This window comes from Meriones unguiculatus, chromosome 14, assembly GCF_030254825.1.
Source record: "Meriones unguiculatus strain TT.TT164.6M chromosome 14, Bangor_MerUng_6.1, whole genome shotgun sequence".
NCBI lineage: Eukaryota > Metazoa > Chordata > Mammalia > Rodentia > Muridae > Meriones > Meriones unguiculatus.
In genome coordinates, this window is record NC_083361.1 from 4,097,265 (window position 1) to 4,113,970 (window position 16,706).

Here is a 16,706-nt window from a genome sequence, read left to right on the forward strand (position 1 = left end):
CACTGACCTCCTTCCTGGCACCACCATAGCGACGGCCGGTCCTTCTAGGTCTGCCTACCTCCCCGGGGAGCTGCTGCTGGGTCATTAAGCTGCTAAACTGGCCACAACTGAAGGCCCCACGCCCCAGGGAGGAAAACCACTGAAGGCGTCCCTGCTCCCAGCACCCCAAACCATCAATTAACATTAACAAGAGAGCATGCTCCTGGCCTAAAGACCCCCAGCGGGGCACAAATGGAGCAGAGGCCCCTCCTCCCCCGTGACTCAGGAGGTTAAAGGGCTTGGGTCTCTCTGGGAGTCCAGAGTGTGCGGATGGAGGGAGGCAGCGGCAGGAAGGTCACCATCCAGCTGGTGGACGGCGAGGCCGGGGCTGGAGCCGGGGGCCCACAGCTCTTTAAAGGCCAGAGCTACGAAGCCATCCGAGCGGCTTGCCTGGATTCCGGGATCCTGTTTCGTGACCCTTGCTTTCCTGCTGGTCCTGCTGCCCTCGGCTATGACAAGCTGGGACCCGATTCAGAGAAGGCCAAAGGGGTGGAATGGAAGCGACCTCATGTAAAGCAGGGCTGGGCTGGGACCTGGGTCTGAGGGAGGAGAGGTGCGGCCTAAATTTCTGATCCTCGAGTCTGAGGGAGGAGACGCCAAGGCCTGGACTCCTGGGTCTGAGGGAGGAGGGCCAGGGCCTGGACTCCTGGGTCTGAGGGAGGAGGGCCAAGGCCTGGACTCCTGGGACTGAGGGAGGAAGGCCAGGGCCTGGACTCCTGGGTCTGAGGGAGGAGGGCCAAGGCCTGGACTCCTGGGTCTGAGGGAGAAGGGCCAAGTCCTGGGACTGAGGGAGGAGACGCCAAGGCCTGGACTCCTGGGTCTGAGGGAGGAGGGCCAGGGCCAAGGTCTGGGTCTGAGGGAGGAAGGCCAGGGCCTGGACTCCTGGGTCTGAGAGACAAGGGCCAGAGTCTGAGGGATCAGGGTCAGAATATGGGTGTTGGGTGTGAGAGTGGCAGGCTCAAGTCTGAAACCGTAGCTCTGAGGAAATGGGAATGGGGGGATCGGAGCTGGCTCAGCTGTGGGGTTCAGGGGATCCAGGAAGGTGAAACTCCCACCCACAAGCCTTCCCAGGGTTGGAGGCCCTCATTACCCGGGACGCTGGGCTCAGGGACCTGGGCCTCTGACTCCCCCACTGCTCCAGGCGTTTCCTTCCCGGCTTCACTGGAACCCTGGTTTTCCAGGAGTTTTGTGCTGAGCCGCAGTTCATCTGTGAAGACATGAGCAGAACAGACGTGTGCCAGGGAAGATTGGGTGAGCCCCCCCTCCGGGGCCATCTTGAACCCCCAGACCTGGATGACTCCCCACTTCCGTCTCCAGTCCCATCACTCCTGTCTTCTTCAGTTTGCCGGCCGGTCCCTGGTCCCCCTCGCCTAACCCGAGTCTGTCTTCGCAGGAAACTGCTGGCTTCTCGCCGCTGCCGCCTCCCTTACGCTGTACCCCAGACTCTTGTACCGAGTGGTCCCCCCCGGACAAGGTTTCCAAGATGGCTACGCTGGCGTCTTCCATTTCCAGGTAGAGCCCAGTTCCTCTCTCTGCGCCTCAGTTTCCCCCGGAGCGGGGCAGGGGAGGGACGCCGCAGCTTGCCAAGCGGTGAGCAGAATGGGGGTTTGGACAGGACTCGGGCAGGGGCCGGAAGCTGAGCCCACTCCCGCCCTGTCTGTTGCTAGCTCTGGCAGTTTGGCCGCTGGGTGGATGTGGTGGTGGATGACAAACTCCCCGTGCGTGACGGGAAGCTGATGTTCGTACGCTCTGAACAAAGGAACGAATTCTGGGCTCCTCTACTGGAAAAGGCCTACGCCAAGTAAGGACGGATCCCCTCCCAGCTGCAGCCCCTGGACACGCCCCTTCATTTTTTGTTTTATTTTATATTTTATTGAGAAAGGACCTGATACAGCTCAGCTTGCCCTGGACCTGGCTACGTAGCCCAGGGGGGGCTTTGAACTCGTGCTCTTGCCTCTACCTCAGGAATGCTGGGGTTACGGGTGTGTGCCACCATACCAGGTTTAATTCGGTGCTGGGGATCAAACCCAGGGTTTCACGCATGCTAGGTAAACCCTCCACCAACTGAGCTACATCCCCAGCCCTTACTTATTTACTTACTGTCTCTTATATAGCCCAGACTGGCCTCAAACTCATAATCTTCCTTTGTTGGAGTCTTGTGTACATGGATTTCAGGCATGTACAACTCCTGATTAAATTTAGGAAGGGAGTCTGTGTCCTAGAGACAGAACCCATGATCCACACCCCACTGGGGGATTCAAGGCAGGGGCTCTACTACTGAGCCACACCCCAGCCCCTCACTGGGGGATTCTAGGCAGGGGCTCTACCACTGAGCACACCCCAGCCCCTCACTGGGGGATTCTAGGCAGGGGCTCTACCATTGAGGCATAATACTCTCAGCCTGTGAATTGTCAAATTCCCCCCGGCTCCCATACAGGGTTTCTCTGTGTAGACCTGGTATCCTGGAGCTTGCTCTGTAGACCAGGCTAGCCTCGAACTCATAGACAGATCTGCTTGCCTCTGCCTTCAGGGTGCTGGGATTAAGAAGTGCACCACCACCCAGCAGAATCTTCAAATCTTGAAGGCCTCCCTCTTTTGACATTTTCCACAAACGTTCCCAGAACCCCGCTGATGGCCATATTTCCCAAGGATCCCGAAATCCCGCCCACCTATCAGGCCCTGGATTTGCCCAATCTTATTCCCTGAAGGACCTTTAACCTCATGCGTCTCTCCTGGTCCACTGAGTCATCTCAGGCTTTGGGAGGCCTGACAAGTCCCCACGGGCGTTGCCTTCACGGCCTCCCAGAGCCTGGAGGGTTCGGGAAGGGTTGAGAATCGGGTACAGCTCCTTCCAGGCCACACGGCTTCTCCGACCCCAGAGGTCACGGGCCTGGCATGTCTCCCAGCCCCCACCCCATCTGAACAGCTCAGGGATGGAGCTGGGGATGGTAGCCTGCACAGAAATACTGAGTACACCACGGCAGGAGGAGGGCAAGTGAGGACAGATTGGGACGCATAGTGATACCACGTCTACCAAACCAAACCAAACCAAACCAAACCAAACCAAACCAAACCAAACCGAACCCCAGTCAGCTGAGCATGGCGGAGAGCAGCTCTTGTTCCCGGCACTCTGACAGCAGAGTCAGGTGCATTTCCGTGACTTTGAGGCAAACACGTCCACAGGGAGCCGGGAGGCCTGGAGAGATGGCTCAGTGGTGAGGGCACTAGCTTGCTCGTTCGGAAGACCCGGGTTTGAGTCCCAGTCACGACCGTGTATAACTTTAGCACCAGGGACCTGCCGCCTCGTGGACATTGCGCACACGTGGTGCGCAGACATACCTGCAGGCAAAGCACGCACCTGTGGAGAGAAATGACCTCACACACACACACAACTGGGGATGGGTCCTGGGGACCCCTCCCCTGACTGAGCCCCAGACCCACCTCCGCCTGCTCCACAGGCTCCATGGCTCCTACGAGGTGATGCGAGGAGGCCACATGAACGAGGCTTTCGTGGACTTCACAGGAGGTGTGGGTGAGGTCCTCTACCTGAGAAGACACACCCCCGGCCTCTTCGCCGCCCTGCGCCACGCGCTGGCCAAGGAGTCCCTTGTGGGTGCCACTGCCCTGGTAAGAGCCAAGCGCCCACGTGGACCCCTGCTAGACCAGCACAGTCAGGGATGGGGGCGGGGGGACGCCCAGTGTTCTCACCCTCCGCTGTCGTCCCCCGGATCCTCGATGGCAGATCCTGGGCCTGTGCTCCCCACATGAACCACACCCCACCAGCCCCCGGGTTTTACATTCTTGTTTTGAGGCGGGGTCTAAGTTACCCGCGCTGGCCTTGAACTTCCTGGCCCGGCTCTCTGTGTAGCTGGGAGCCCCAGCCCTGAGACACAGCGTCCTGGCTTCTCCCTCTCAATTCTGTCACTCACTCTTCGGCTCAGACACCATCTCTGAGCCTCCTGGCATTTCATGCTGCTTGGATAGCTAGGGTTGGAGGCCTGAGGCTGGGGTGGGGAGGAAGGCTAGGGAGAGCTGCTTCCATCTCAGCCGCACGGTCTCCTCCTCTTTCAGAGCGATCAGGGTGAGATCCGCACGGACGAAGGGCTGGTGAAGGGACATGCTTACTCCGTCACGGGCACGCACAAGGTGAGGCCCTCCCAGTGCTGGACGAGGCTAACACCCCTCTGGATGCCCACACACCATCCTCTGTGTGATGATGCCCACACACCATCCTCTCTGTGATGCCCACACACCATCCTCTCTGTGATGATGCCCACACACCATCCTCTCTGTGATGCCCACACACCATCCTCTCTGTGATGATGCCCACACACCATCCTCTCTGTGATGATGCCCACACACCATCCTCTGTGATGATGCCCACACACCATCCTCTCTGTGATGCCCACACACCATCCTCTCTGTGATGCCCACACACCATCCTCTCTGTGATGATGCCCACACACCATCCTCTCTGTGATGATGCCCACACACCATCCTCTCTGTGATGATGCCCACACACCATCCTCTCTGTGATGATGCCCACACACCATCCTCTCTGTGATGCCCACACACCATCCTCTCTGTGATGATGCCCACACACCATCCTCTCTGTGATGCCCACACACCATCCTCTGTGATGATGCCCACACACCATCCTCTCTGTGATGCCCACACACCATCCTCTCTGTGATGCCCACACACCATCCTCTCTGTGATGATGCCCACACACCATCCTCTCTGTGATGCCCACACACCATCCTCTGTGATGATGCCCACACACCATCCTCTCTGTGATGATGCCCACACACCATCCTCTCTGTGATGATGCCCACACACCATCCTCTCTGTGATGATGCCCACACACCATCCTCTGTGATGATGCCCACACACCATCCTCTGTGATGATGCCCATACACCATCCTCTCTGTGATGCCCACACACCATCCTCTCTGTGATGCCCACACACCATCCTCTCTGTGATGATGCCCACACACCATCCTCTCTGTGATGCCCACACACCATCCTCTGTGATGATGCCCACACACCATCCTCTCTGTGATGATGCCCACACACCATCCTCTCTGTGATGATGCCCACACACCATCCTCTCTGTGATGATGCCCACACACCATCCTCTGTGATGATGCCCACACACCATCCTCTGTGATGATGCCCATACACCATCCTCTCTGTGATGCCCACACACCATCCTCTCTGTGATGCCCATACACCATCCTCTCTGTGATGATGCCCACACACCATCCTCTCTGTGATGCCCACACACCATCCTCTCTGTGATGCCCACACACCATCCTCTGTGATGATGCCCACACACCATCCTCTCTGTGATGCCCACACACCATCCTCTGTGATGCCCACACACCATCCTCTCTGTGATGCCCACACACCATCCTCTGTGTGATGATGCCCACACACCATCCTCTGTGTGATGATGCCCACACACCATCCTCTCTGTGATGATGCCCACACACCATCCTCTCTGTGATGATACCCACACACCATCCTCTGTGATGCCCACACACCATCCTCTCTGTGATGATGCCCACACACCATCCTCTCTGTGATGCCCACATACCATCCTCTCTGTGATGATGCCCACACACCATCCTCTCTGTGATGATGCCCACACACCATCCTCTCTGTGATGATGCCCACACACCATCCTCTGTGATGATGCCCACACACCATCCTCTGTGTGATGATGCCCACACACCATCCTCTCTGTGATGATGCCCACACACCATCCTCTCTGTGATGATGCCCACACACCATCCTCTGTGATGATGCCCACACACCATCCTCTGTGATGATGCCCACACACCATCCTCTCTGTGATGATGCCCACACACCATCCTCTCTGTGATGATGCCCACACACCATCCTCTCTGTGATGCCCATACACCATCCTCTGTGATGCCCACACACCATCCTCTCTGTGATGATGCCCACACACCATCCTCTCTGTGATGCCCACACACCATCCTCTCTGTGATGCCCACACACCATCCTCTCTGTGATGCCCACACACCATCCTCTGTGATGATGCCCACACACCATCCTCTCTGTGATGCCCACACACCATCCTCTCTGTGATGCCCACACACCATCCTCTCTGTGATGCCCATACACCATCCTCTCTGTGATGCCCATACACCATCCTCTCTGTGATGATGCCCACACACCATCCTCTGTGATGATACCCACACACCATCCTCTGTGTGATGATGCCCATACACCATCCTCTCTGTGATGATGCCCACACACCATCCTCTCTGTGATGATGCCCACACACCATCCTCTGTGATGATGCCCACACACCATCCTCTGTGATGATGCCCACACACCATCCTCTCTGTGATGATGTCCACACACCATCCTCTCTGTGATACCCACACACCATCCTCTCTGTGATGATGCCCACACACCATCCTCTGTGATGATGCCCACACACCATCCTCTCTGTGATGATGCCCACACACCATCCTCTCTGTGATGATGCCCACACACCATCCTCTCTGTGATGATGCCCACACACCATCCTCTGTGATGATGCCCACACACCATCCTCTGTGATGATGCCCATACACCATCCTCTCTGTGATGCCCACACACCATCCTCTCTGTGATGCCCATACACCATCCTCTCTGTGATGATGCCCACACACCATCCTCTCTGTGATGCCCACACACCATCCTCTCTGTGATGCCCACACACCATCCTCTGTGATGATGCCCACACACCATCCTCTCTGTGATGCCCACACACCATCCTCTGTGATGCCCACACACCATCCTCTCTGTGATGCCCACACACCATCCTCTGTGTGATGATGCCCACACACCATCCTCTGTGTGATGATGCCCACACACCATCCTCTCTGTGATACCCACACACCATCCTCTCTGTGATGATACCCACACACCATCCTCTGTGATGCCCACACACCATCCTCTCTGTGATGATGCCCACACACCATCCTCTCTGTGATGCCCACATACCATCCTCTCTGTGATGATGCCCACACACCATCCTCTCTGTGATGATGCCCACACACCATCCTCTCTGTGATGATGCCCACACACCATCCTCTGTGATGATGCCCACACACCATCCTCTCTGTGATGATGCCCACACACCATCCTCTCTGTGATGATGCCCACACACCATCCTCTCTGTGATGATGCCCACACACCATCCTCTGTGATGATGCCCACACACCATCCTCTCTGTGATGATGCCCACACACCATCCTCTCTGTGATGATGCCCACACACCATCCTCTCTGTGATGATGCCCACACACCATCCTCTCTGTGATGATGCCCACACACCATCCTCTCTGTGATGCCCACACACCATCCTCTGTGATGCCCACACACCATCCTCTCTGTGATGATGCCCACACACCATCCTCTCTGTGATGCCCACACACCATCCTCTCTGTGATGCCCACACACCATCCTCTCTGTGATGCCCACACACCATCCTCTGTGATGATGCCCACACACCATCCTCTCTGTGATGCCCACACACCATCCTCTGTGATGATGCCCACACACCATCCTCTCTGTGATGCCCACACACCATCCTCTCTGTGATGCCCATACACCATCCTCTCTGTGATGCCCATACACCATCCTCTCTGTGATGATGCCCACACACCATCCTCTGTGATGATACCCACACACCATCCTCTGTGTGATGATGCCCATACACCATCCTCTCTGTGATGATGCCCACACACCATCCTCTCTGTGATGATGCCCACACACCATCCTCTGTGATGATGCCCACACACCATCCTCTCTGTGATGATGTCCACACACCATCCTCTCTGTGATACCCACACACCATCCTCTCTGTGATGATGCCCACACACCATCCTCTGTGATGATGCCCACACACCATCCTCTGTGATGATGCCCACACACCATCCTCTGTGTGATGATGCCCACACACCATCCTCTCTGTGATGCCCACACACCATCCTCTGTGATGATGCCCACACACCATCCTCTCTGTGATGATGTCCACACACCATCCTCTCTGTGATGATACCCACACACCATCCTCTGTGATGATGCCCACACACCATCCTCTGTGTGATGATGCCCACACACCATCCTCTCTGTGATGATGTCCACACACCATCCTCTCTGTGATGCCCACACACCATCCTCTCTGTGATGATGCCCACACACCATCCTCTCTGTGATGATGCCCACACACCATCCTCTCTGTGATGATGCCCACACACCATCCTCTGTGTGATGATACCCACACACCATCCTCTCTGTGATGCCCACACACCATCCTCTGTGATGCCCACACACCATCCTCTGTGATGCCCACACACCTCCCTCACAGATGCCATTGTCTTCAGATGTCCCTGGGCTTCACCAAGGTGCGGCTGCTGCGGCTGAGGAACCCGTGGGGCCGCGTGGAGTGGTCGGGGCCCTGGAGTGACAGGTGGGATGGGCTCGAGGTGGGTGGGGGCTTGGCGCCCACATTCCTGCAGCTCATGTTGCTCTCTTCAGCTGCCCGCGCTGGGACATGCTCCCCGCCGAGTGGCGAGACGCCCTGCTTGTCAAAAAGGAGGATGGCGAGTTCTGGTGAGTTCTGTGGGAGGGCCACCGAGTGCGACAGGGCCAGATGCAGAGACACGGTCCCTGTCAGCTGTGATTTGGGAGTCTGAATCTATCCTGCAAAGTCAGGGCAGAAGCAGCAGGAACCACGAAGGGCATGGTTTTCAGATCGAGGACATCCAGGTTAGGCCAGCCTAAAACTCACCATGTAGACCAGGCTAGCCTCACACTCGTGGCAATCTTTCTGCCTCGGCCTCCCCAGCGCTGGACTTGCAGGCATAAGGGAATCTAAAGGAATTCAGAGACAGGGATTTGGGGAACAGAATCATATTTAGGGTGACCTGGGGAGGCTCGGTGACATTCGAGGTTTTACGTACATATGGCTTCAAGCTGTTTCCCTAGTTTTGTATTTCTTTATGTGTCTGTGAGCGGGGCATCCCTTGGTGGTGAGAGGGGTCAGTGCTGGGAGTCAGTCCTCTCCTTCCACAGTGGGATCCTGAGATCGAACTCAGGTTGTCAGGCTTGTACATCAGCAGCTTTTATCGGCTTGGCCATCTTCCCAGCCCTCCACGAGGATTTTCTAAAGTTAATTTGAGACGTTGAGAGAAGTTTGTGAATCTTCCCAGACATGGGCTATCTGTGTGGGCTTGGAGCCCTTGGCAAGGCCTGGAGGATTTGGGGTTTCTGGAAATCGGAGGTTATTGGCTGGTATTTAGGAACCGGGGGCTTTGTAGCGGGGGCCACCTCTGGGGTCCCTCAGGCTGGGCTCCGGGGTGGCGGGCACCTCTCACGTTTGTGCTGCCCAGGATGGAGCTTCAGGACTTCCTCACGCACTTCAATACAGTCCAGATCTGCTCGCTGAGCCCGGAGGTGTTGGGCCCCAGCCCTGCTGGTGGCAGCTGGCACATCCACACGTTCCAGGGCCGCTGGGTGCGAGGCTTCAACTCCGGAGGGAGCCAGCCCAGCGCTGGTGAGGCCGGGGACCCCTGCAAGCAAGCTGGGGCGGGCCGTGGTGGCTGGGAGCTCCCTCTCTTCCTTCCTTTCCTCCAGAAAACTTCTGGACCAACCCCCAGTTCCGGCTGACGCTGCTGGAGCCTGATGAGGAAGATGAAGATGACGAAGAGGGGCCCTGGGGAGGCTGGGGAGCAGCAGGGGCGCGGGGCCCAGCGCGGGGAGGCCGGGTCCCCAAGTGCACCGTCCTCCTGTCGCTCATCCAGCGCAACCGCAGGTGTCTGAGGGCCAAGGGCCTCACTTACCTCACGGTGGGCTTCCACGTGTTCCAGGTGAGGGCAGGGGGGCAGCGGGTCACGAGGGCACTGTTACGAGCAGCGGGGAACCTAGGGTTCAGACGGGAGCGCCACTAAAGAGAGAACTGGAGAGAGGGGTTCAGGTACAGGGACAGAAGAGGGCTGGGGGTCAGAGGGCAGGAAGGGAGCACAGGGGATGAGGGCACTGGTGGGAAGGAAGGGGTTGGGGAAGGGGTTGGAGGTTAGAGTGGGGAGTATTACAAGTTAAGAAAGAAGGGGAGCGAGGGCGTGGAGGGCCTGCATGCTCCCTCATCCCTGCTGCCCTGGCTTTTCCTTTCCGCAGATCCCTGAGGAGGTGGGTTTCAGATTCGGCCCTAGACCCACCCTAGGGCTCGGCTGAGCTGCCGAGGAAGGCCCGGGACCCGGGAGGGCCTGGCCGGGCAGCCCGGGTGTGTGTGTGTGTGTGGGGTGTGTGTGTGTGTGTGTGTGTGGGGTGTGTGTGGGGTGTGTGGGGTGTGTGTGGGGTGTGTGTGGTGTGTGTGTGTGTGGGGGGTGTGTGGTGTGTGTGTGTGTTTGTGTGTGTGTGTGTGGTGTGTGTGTGTGGGGTGTGTGGGGTGTGTGGTGTGTGTGTGGTGTGTGTGGGTGTGTGTGTGGTGTGTGTGTGGGTGTGTGTGTGGTGTGTGTGTGGTGTGTGTGTGTGTGTGGTGTGTGTGTGTGTGTGTGAGTGTGTGTGGGGTGTGTGTGTGGTGTGTGTGTGTGGTGTGTGCTGTGTGTGTGTGTGCTGTGTGTGTGTGTGGTGTGTGCTATGTGTGTGGTGTGTGTGTGTGGTGTGTGCTATGTGTGTGTGTGTGGTGTGTGTGTGTTGTGTGTGTGTGTGGTGTGTGCTGTGTGCTGTGTGCTGTGTGCTGTGTGTGTGTGTGCTGTGTGTGTGGTGTGTGCTGTGTGTGTGTGGTGTGTGGTGTATGGTGTGTATATGGTATGTGTGTGTGTATGTGTGCTGTGTGTATGGTGTGTATATGGTGTGTGCTGTGTGTGTGGTGGGGGGCAGAGCGTGGGGCGGGGGCGTGTGTGGTGGTCATGGCGCCCCGCCCGCAGCTGCTGGGCCTCTGGGACTCCCCGCGCAGCCGCGCGCTCTTGCCGGGACTGCTGCGCGCTGACCGCTCGGTTTTCTGCGCCCGCCGCGACGTGAGCCGCCGCTGCCGCCTGCCACCCGGCCACTACCTGGTGGTGCCCAGCGCCTCCCGCGTGGGCGATGAGGCCGACTTCACGCTGCGCATCTTCTCGGAGCGCAGCCACACCGCAGTGTGAGCCGGGCCCCGCCCCCCAGATCAGGGCCCCGCCCCCGACACAAAGCCCCGCCCCTGCACCCGACCACGCCCACTCGGGCTTCCCCCCCCCCCCGAAAAACCCACCACCCTGTGACTCCACCCACTTTTCCCTGCTGACCCCCGCCCGCCCGGAATTTGCAGGGAGATAGACGACGTGATCAGCGCCGACCTGGACGCCCTCCAGGTGCGCGCCGCCGCGGGTGGGGACGGGACGGGGCGGGCGGACAGGGCTTTGGGAAGGAGCTGAACCCCTCCACCCCACAGATCCCCTACAAGCCCCTGCAGCTGGAGCTCGCACAGCTGTTTATGGAGCTGGCTGGAGAGGTGAGGAGGGTCGGGGACTGGGGGGCGTCGGGCCAAATGGTGCTCTCTCCCTAGGTGTCTTAACAAACAAAAAGCCAACCCAAACAAACAAACAAACACACACTGTGGACCAGAGTGTCCAGGAACAGCTATGTACCCTCTAGCTGCCTCGGTTGCCCGGAGCCCCTGGGCTGGGGAGAGGTGTCTGCTCACATTCCTTTGCTCCCCCTGCCCCTGCCTTCTCTGAGGTTCACATCCCCTGCGAGACTCAAGCGTCTTCCCAAGTGCTTCCTCCCTCATTTGCCCACCGTGGCCTCCCACAGTGCGGCTCCCACCGCCGCCCTGGCCGCTCCGGGGACGGGCCTGCCTCCTCCAGCCAACCCCGAGAAGGCCGCCAGGGACATCCCCTCAGCACTGCTGACTGGATGTCTCAGCCTGCGGCCTCACGGTGGTTCTTTCCTGATTAGGAGGAGGAAGTCGATGCTCTTCAGCTGCAGACCTTAATAAGCGTTGCTCTGGAGCCTGGTGAGTTCGGGTGGGGGCGGGGTCCCTGCAACTGGAGCACCCCCCCCCCCCGGGGCCTCTGTGTGATGAAGATAGGGGTCCAGGGCTCCCTACGTGCTGACGGGAGGACCCTGGCCACTCACAGGCCCCCCAGCTGTTGGTTTTGTCAGGCATGAACTCTGCACCTGTTTCTATAGAATGTTAAATTTCTGCCATGTTGGCCTACAAGCCTGGGGCTCTGGACTTCTCTTTTGTAGCTAGGGCCAACACCAGGAGCCCTGGAGAAATCGGGCTCAGGACCTGCGAGCAGCTTGTGCGGTGTTTTGGGGTAGGTGAGGCAGTGTGGGGGAGGAGGGGCCGGGCTGCTGGGGGGCTCCCCTTGTCTTCCAGGGCACGTTGACTGTAACCAGGTGTCCTCCCCGCAGCGTGGGCGAAGGCTGACCTTACACCACTTCCAGGAACTGTGGGGCCATCTCCTGCTGTGGCAGGTAGGTGGGTAGGTATTGGCATCTGGGAACAGGTCCTGGCGTGGCAAGTAGGTGAGGGTTAGCAGCAGCCTCCTTCTGACATCCTGTGTGGTACCAAGGGGGCACTGCCGACTCGGGAGTGAAATGGGTCCCAGCTACTGAGCCCTCCCTAAGCCTTTGTGGGTAGGCGGACTCGAACTTGTTCCCAAGAACCTGGGAGCTTGACCGTTTGTCACAGATAAACAGGTGCAAAGCCAGGGGAGCTGGGGCCTGAGCCATGTGACCTCAGAAGCCCTCTCCCGGCTACTTCAAGGCCGTGGAACCCTGGAAATGTGACACTGACTCCCGCCTGCCTCTCCACCCTTCAGGCCACATTTGACAAGTTCGACGAAGACGCTTCTGGGACCATGAACTCCTGCGAGCTGAGGCTGGCTCTGAACGCAGCAGGTGTGGCTGGGGCCCCGGCAACCCCCCCGCCCGTGGCCACCCCTCCCTGGGGCTGCCCACAGGGTGTAGCACTAGCTTTCCTCTGTGGTGGCTCTGAGCATAAACCCCTTCTTGCCTGCTCCTGTCTGTGGCATGGCTAAAGGGTAGGGTGGCAAAGCCTGTGGAGCCACCGGACAGCCTGTGGTGCAAGAAGACATTTTCCAAAGCCATGTAACACCCCCCCCAAGACACCCCAAAGCCCCCCAAACCACCGAGGCTTATGCATTATGGAAGAGGAAGGAAATCCCACCCAAGGCCCTACGCCTCGGGGTATGTGTGTGGGGGCATCTTGGTGGGATTACTGAAAGATCCTGGAAGATGAGCTGGGTCCATGTGCCCAGCTGGGCTCACCTGTGACCACTGCGCAGAGGGAGCCAGGGGGTTATGGGCTGAACAGTTGACCAGTGGGAGAATGAGACACTGAAAGTGTGAGATCCAGAAAGCGGCGAGAGACCGGGAACAAGAGGCAATCCCAAGGCCTCAAGGTAGAAGGCTGGGTGCTGAACCCAAAGCAGAGGGGAGGTTGGGAGCTCACCCCCGATCCATCCACCTGTCCACGCACTCATTCCACGCCCCAGAGTGCTTGGCACACGCCAGAGGTTGTTCTGGACAGAAGGAACCTGATAATGTCTCCTTGGGAGTTCTCGGCAATTTTAACAGGTTCCCCTTCAGCCCCGGGCCAGCATATCCCACTGTTCGAGGGTAGGGGAGCGTCAGAGGGACAGTCACCTGCCTAGGCCACCTAGCTCTGGGCATGGTGTTGGTGTGGGCTGGTACTTGGAGCTTGTTGACGGAGTCCACAAAGGTGCAGTACCAACTTGTGTGGCACCTTCGGGACTGTAGGGGCCGTGTGGAAGGCGGGAGGGGCAAGCCCTCAGGCCTCGGGGGCTCTAGGAACCCCATTGTGATTCTACAGCAGATGTGACAGCTGTCTAGACCTTAGGTGTCGGAAGAGGGGCCACACAGCAGTGTTTTCCGGTGCTGGGCCGGGAGATGGTCCTTCAGCCTCTGCAGGAGCAACCGCAAAGCTAGTGGGCACCTTGAGAGGCAGAAGCAAGACGGCAGGCTGCAGCCCAAGCAGCTCAGTGTCGCAAAAATGCGCAAGGGCTGGGGATGATCCTGCCCAGGGTAGGAGAGAGCCTGCCTGGAGTGCCCAGTGAGGGGCTGGGGTGTGGCTCAGTGGTAGAGCCCCTGCCTGGAATTCCCCAGTGAGGGGCTGGGGTGTGGCTCAGTGATAGAGCCCCTACCTAGAATCCCCCAGTGAGGGGCTGGGATGTGGCTCAGTGGTACAGCCCCTGCCTAGAATCCCCCAGTGAGGGGCTGGGGGTGAGGTACAGGAGAGAGCGCTTGCTCAGCATATATATGGAAGGGCCTGGGTTCCACCCCTACCACTCCAGCATGCTTGGAGGCAAGCTATACCACATAAGCCACAGGCTAAAATCCCAACAGCTGGAAGGTAGAAGCTGCTGACCACCCTTGGCTACGTGAACCAGCTTCCCCCAAACACAGTACAGACAGAGTCCAGGGCCCCAGCACCGTGTGAAGGCCAAGCGGACACTGGCCCACCTGTATCCCGGCACTAGGCAGCAGACAGGTGGCCTCCGGAGGAAGCTGGCCGGCTAAGACAGGCTGGCCTGAGTTCGGGATTTTGGCCAGACCCTGCCTCAACAGCAGGGTGGAGGGTGACTGAGGAAGCCGCTTCCACACGCACAGTGCCCAAACATGTGGACACACTACACACACCCCCCCCAATCAAAACCAAAATAAAACCCGCACGGCCTCCCCCTAGGCTTCCACCTCAACAACCAGCTGACCCAGTCCCTCACCAGCCGCTACCGGGACAGCCGGCTCCGCGTGGACTTCGAGCACTTCGTGTCCTGTGCAGCCCAGCTCACCTGCATTTTCCGTGAGTGCTACTGTGGCGGGGTGCACCTCGGGGCTAGCGCTGCCTACTCACTCTGCCCTCCCACGCACAGGCCACTGCAGCCAACACCTGGAAGGTGGCGAGGGGGTCGTCTGCCTGACCCACAAACAGGTGAGCCGGCCCGAGGGGCGGAGTGAGGGGCGGCACAGCTCGAGCACCGTCCTGGGACTCTGCCTCAAGGCTATCTTCCTTCTCTTCAGTGGTCGGAGGTGGCTACCTTCTCATAGGTCAGAAGCCGAGGGAGGCCGCCCTGCTCCAGGCCTGGAGCTGAAGGAGGATGAGCAAGTGCCCGCCTGGGTCGAGGGCCCAATTCCCACTGCCCAGGCGGCAGCAATGGTGCCTTTCTTCTGGCTGTGCAGCCTCTCCAGTGCTGGGATTACAGACTCGAGCCACCACCACCAGAACTGCCCCCTCCTTCCTCTTGAAGCCTGTGCACGTCAGCCCCCCGCTGAGAGGACCACACACAGGCACAGGGCTGGCAGGCCCTGCAGCTCTCTGGGAGTGAACAGGACCGAAGGGAGAAGATAACACTAGAATCCTTCTTAAAAATATTACATGTTTTATTCTCCCATCCCCAGAGGGTGGTTTATCCAGAAACCAAGAAAATAAAAATCAATCAGAATAAACTCGGGGGGGTGGAGGGTGGAGAGAAACCCATCAACTACCAGGCAGGCAGGCCAGCAGCCCACCTCCACTTCAGGGGTCCCCAGAGACCCCTGCCCGCCGAAGCAAGGACAGGCTCGGGGAGGGGCCGGGGAGGGCATCGAATCAGCTATGTCTTCATTACGAGAGTGAGAGGTGGCAGAGATACGCAGCTAGATGGATATATATTTATATAATAAATCCGTAAGTTAATAAAGTAAATAGTAATTCTCTGGAAGGTTTTAATTTTTTTTTATAGTTTTTGTATAGGTTTTTAAATTTTTTTAAAGTTTTTTTTTTTTTTTTTTTTTTTTTGTTGTTTCTGTTCCATTCTTTGTGTTTTTGTTGGTTTTGGTCCTTAGAAAAATCTGAGACCCAGAGCCCAGGGGAAGCAAGGCCAACTGGGCTGGGGCCGAGTGCCCGGCCACTCTGGAGGCAGAGAGGGGTGATGGCAGGTCCTCTGCTCCTGGTGACCACACAAGGGGCAAGGGAGGGGGAGGAGCCACTGGAATCTGGTCCAGGGGAGCTGGGCGCCCTCTGCTGGACTTCGCAGGGCAGGTGGTTCCTGGACAAGGCACATGGGGCTTTGGCCTGGATGTGAGAGGCCCTTGAGGGGCCTCAGGGGCAAAGGAGGGACAGACCTGGGATTGGAAAGGAAATCTCTGGAGCACAGATGGGGCTCAGGGGTCCACGGTCCCCTCCATATAGGCTAAACCCACAAGGCATCATATATATTTAGCAGACCAGAAGCGCTCATCTCTAGGCCTCCCTCCCCTACAAGCCTGAGAGAGGCCTGCCTAGGCCCCCTGCCTAACCCCCTAGAAGGACCACAAAGAGCTCTTTGCATAGATACAGAGGCGGGGCGGGGCGGGGCTCCTCTGGTCAGGGTGGCTGAGGGCCTCACAGGTCGCTCTCCCCGTAGAGGGCTGTGGAGAAGGACTTGTAGTCGAGGGCACCGGGAGCGGCATCGGGGCCCTGGTAGGGCGCCATGCGGGCGATGCAGTACTCGGCCTGGTCAGGGGGCAGCTCTCTCCGCAGCTCCTCAGCAGTGATGAAGTTCTAGGGCACAGGACAGGACGCTGAGCCACCCTGCCATGGGCCCCTGACCTCGTCCCCCGTGCCAGCTGAGGTCTGGCCACTGGCCCCAGTGCTTCTGT

General features: G+C 58.4%; 2 protein-coding genes and 1 long non-coding RNA gene across 7 annotated transcripts in view; 1 reads left to right on the top strand and 2 right to left on the bottom strand.

The window, feature by feature from the left end:
• The first annotated feature begins 309 nt into the window (after positions 1-309).
• Capn12 (calpain 12) lies at positions 310-15,293 on the top strand. The gene is made up of 21 exons (XM_021643929.2): positions 310-549; positions 1,221-1,290; positions 1,433-1,551; positions 1,707-1,840; positions 3,498-3,666; positions 4,111-4,185; positions 8,447-8,532; positions 8,601-8,675; positions 9,455-9,618; positions 9,699-9,931; positions 10,239-10,250; positions 10,991-11,199; positions 11,365-11,407; positions 11,488-11,547; positions 11,994-12,051; positions 12,288-12,358; positions 12,456-12,518; positions 12,866-12,944; positions 14,773-14,889; positions 14,960-15,018; positions 15,108-15,293. The coding sequence occupies exons 1-21, from the start codon at positions 310-312 to the stop codon at positions 15,132-15,134; spliced, it is 2,163 nt and encodes a 720-aa protein (XP_021499604.1). The 3' UTR covers positions 15,135-15,293.
• LOC132647113 (uncharacterized) lies at positions 522-11,208 on the bottom strand. The gene is made up of 6 exons (XR_009585388.1): positions 11,117-11,208; positions 9,905-10,100; positions 9,026-9,743; positions 8,420-8,936; positions 3,481-4,143; positions 522-1,246 (listed from the first exon to the last, which is right to left on the bottom strand). It is a non-coding gene; the product is annotated as an uncharacterized LOC132647113 (long non-coding RNA).
• A 150-nt stretch (positions 15,294-15,443) lies between the features above and the next one.
• Positions 15,444-16,706, bottom strand: part of Actn4 (actinin alpha 4) — a 66,029-nt gene continuing 64,766 nt past the window's right edge. For all 5 annotated transcript variants that reach the window (XM_021643926.2, XM_021643925.2, XM_021643928.2 and 2 more), the window contains one exon: positions 15,444-16,608. In XM_021643926.2, coding sequence (XP_021499601.1) covers positions 16,450-16,608 — 159 coding nt within the window. In that variant the 3' untranslated portion in view covers positions 15,444-16,449. The remainder of the gene's footprint in view (positions 16,609-16,706) is intronic.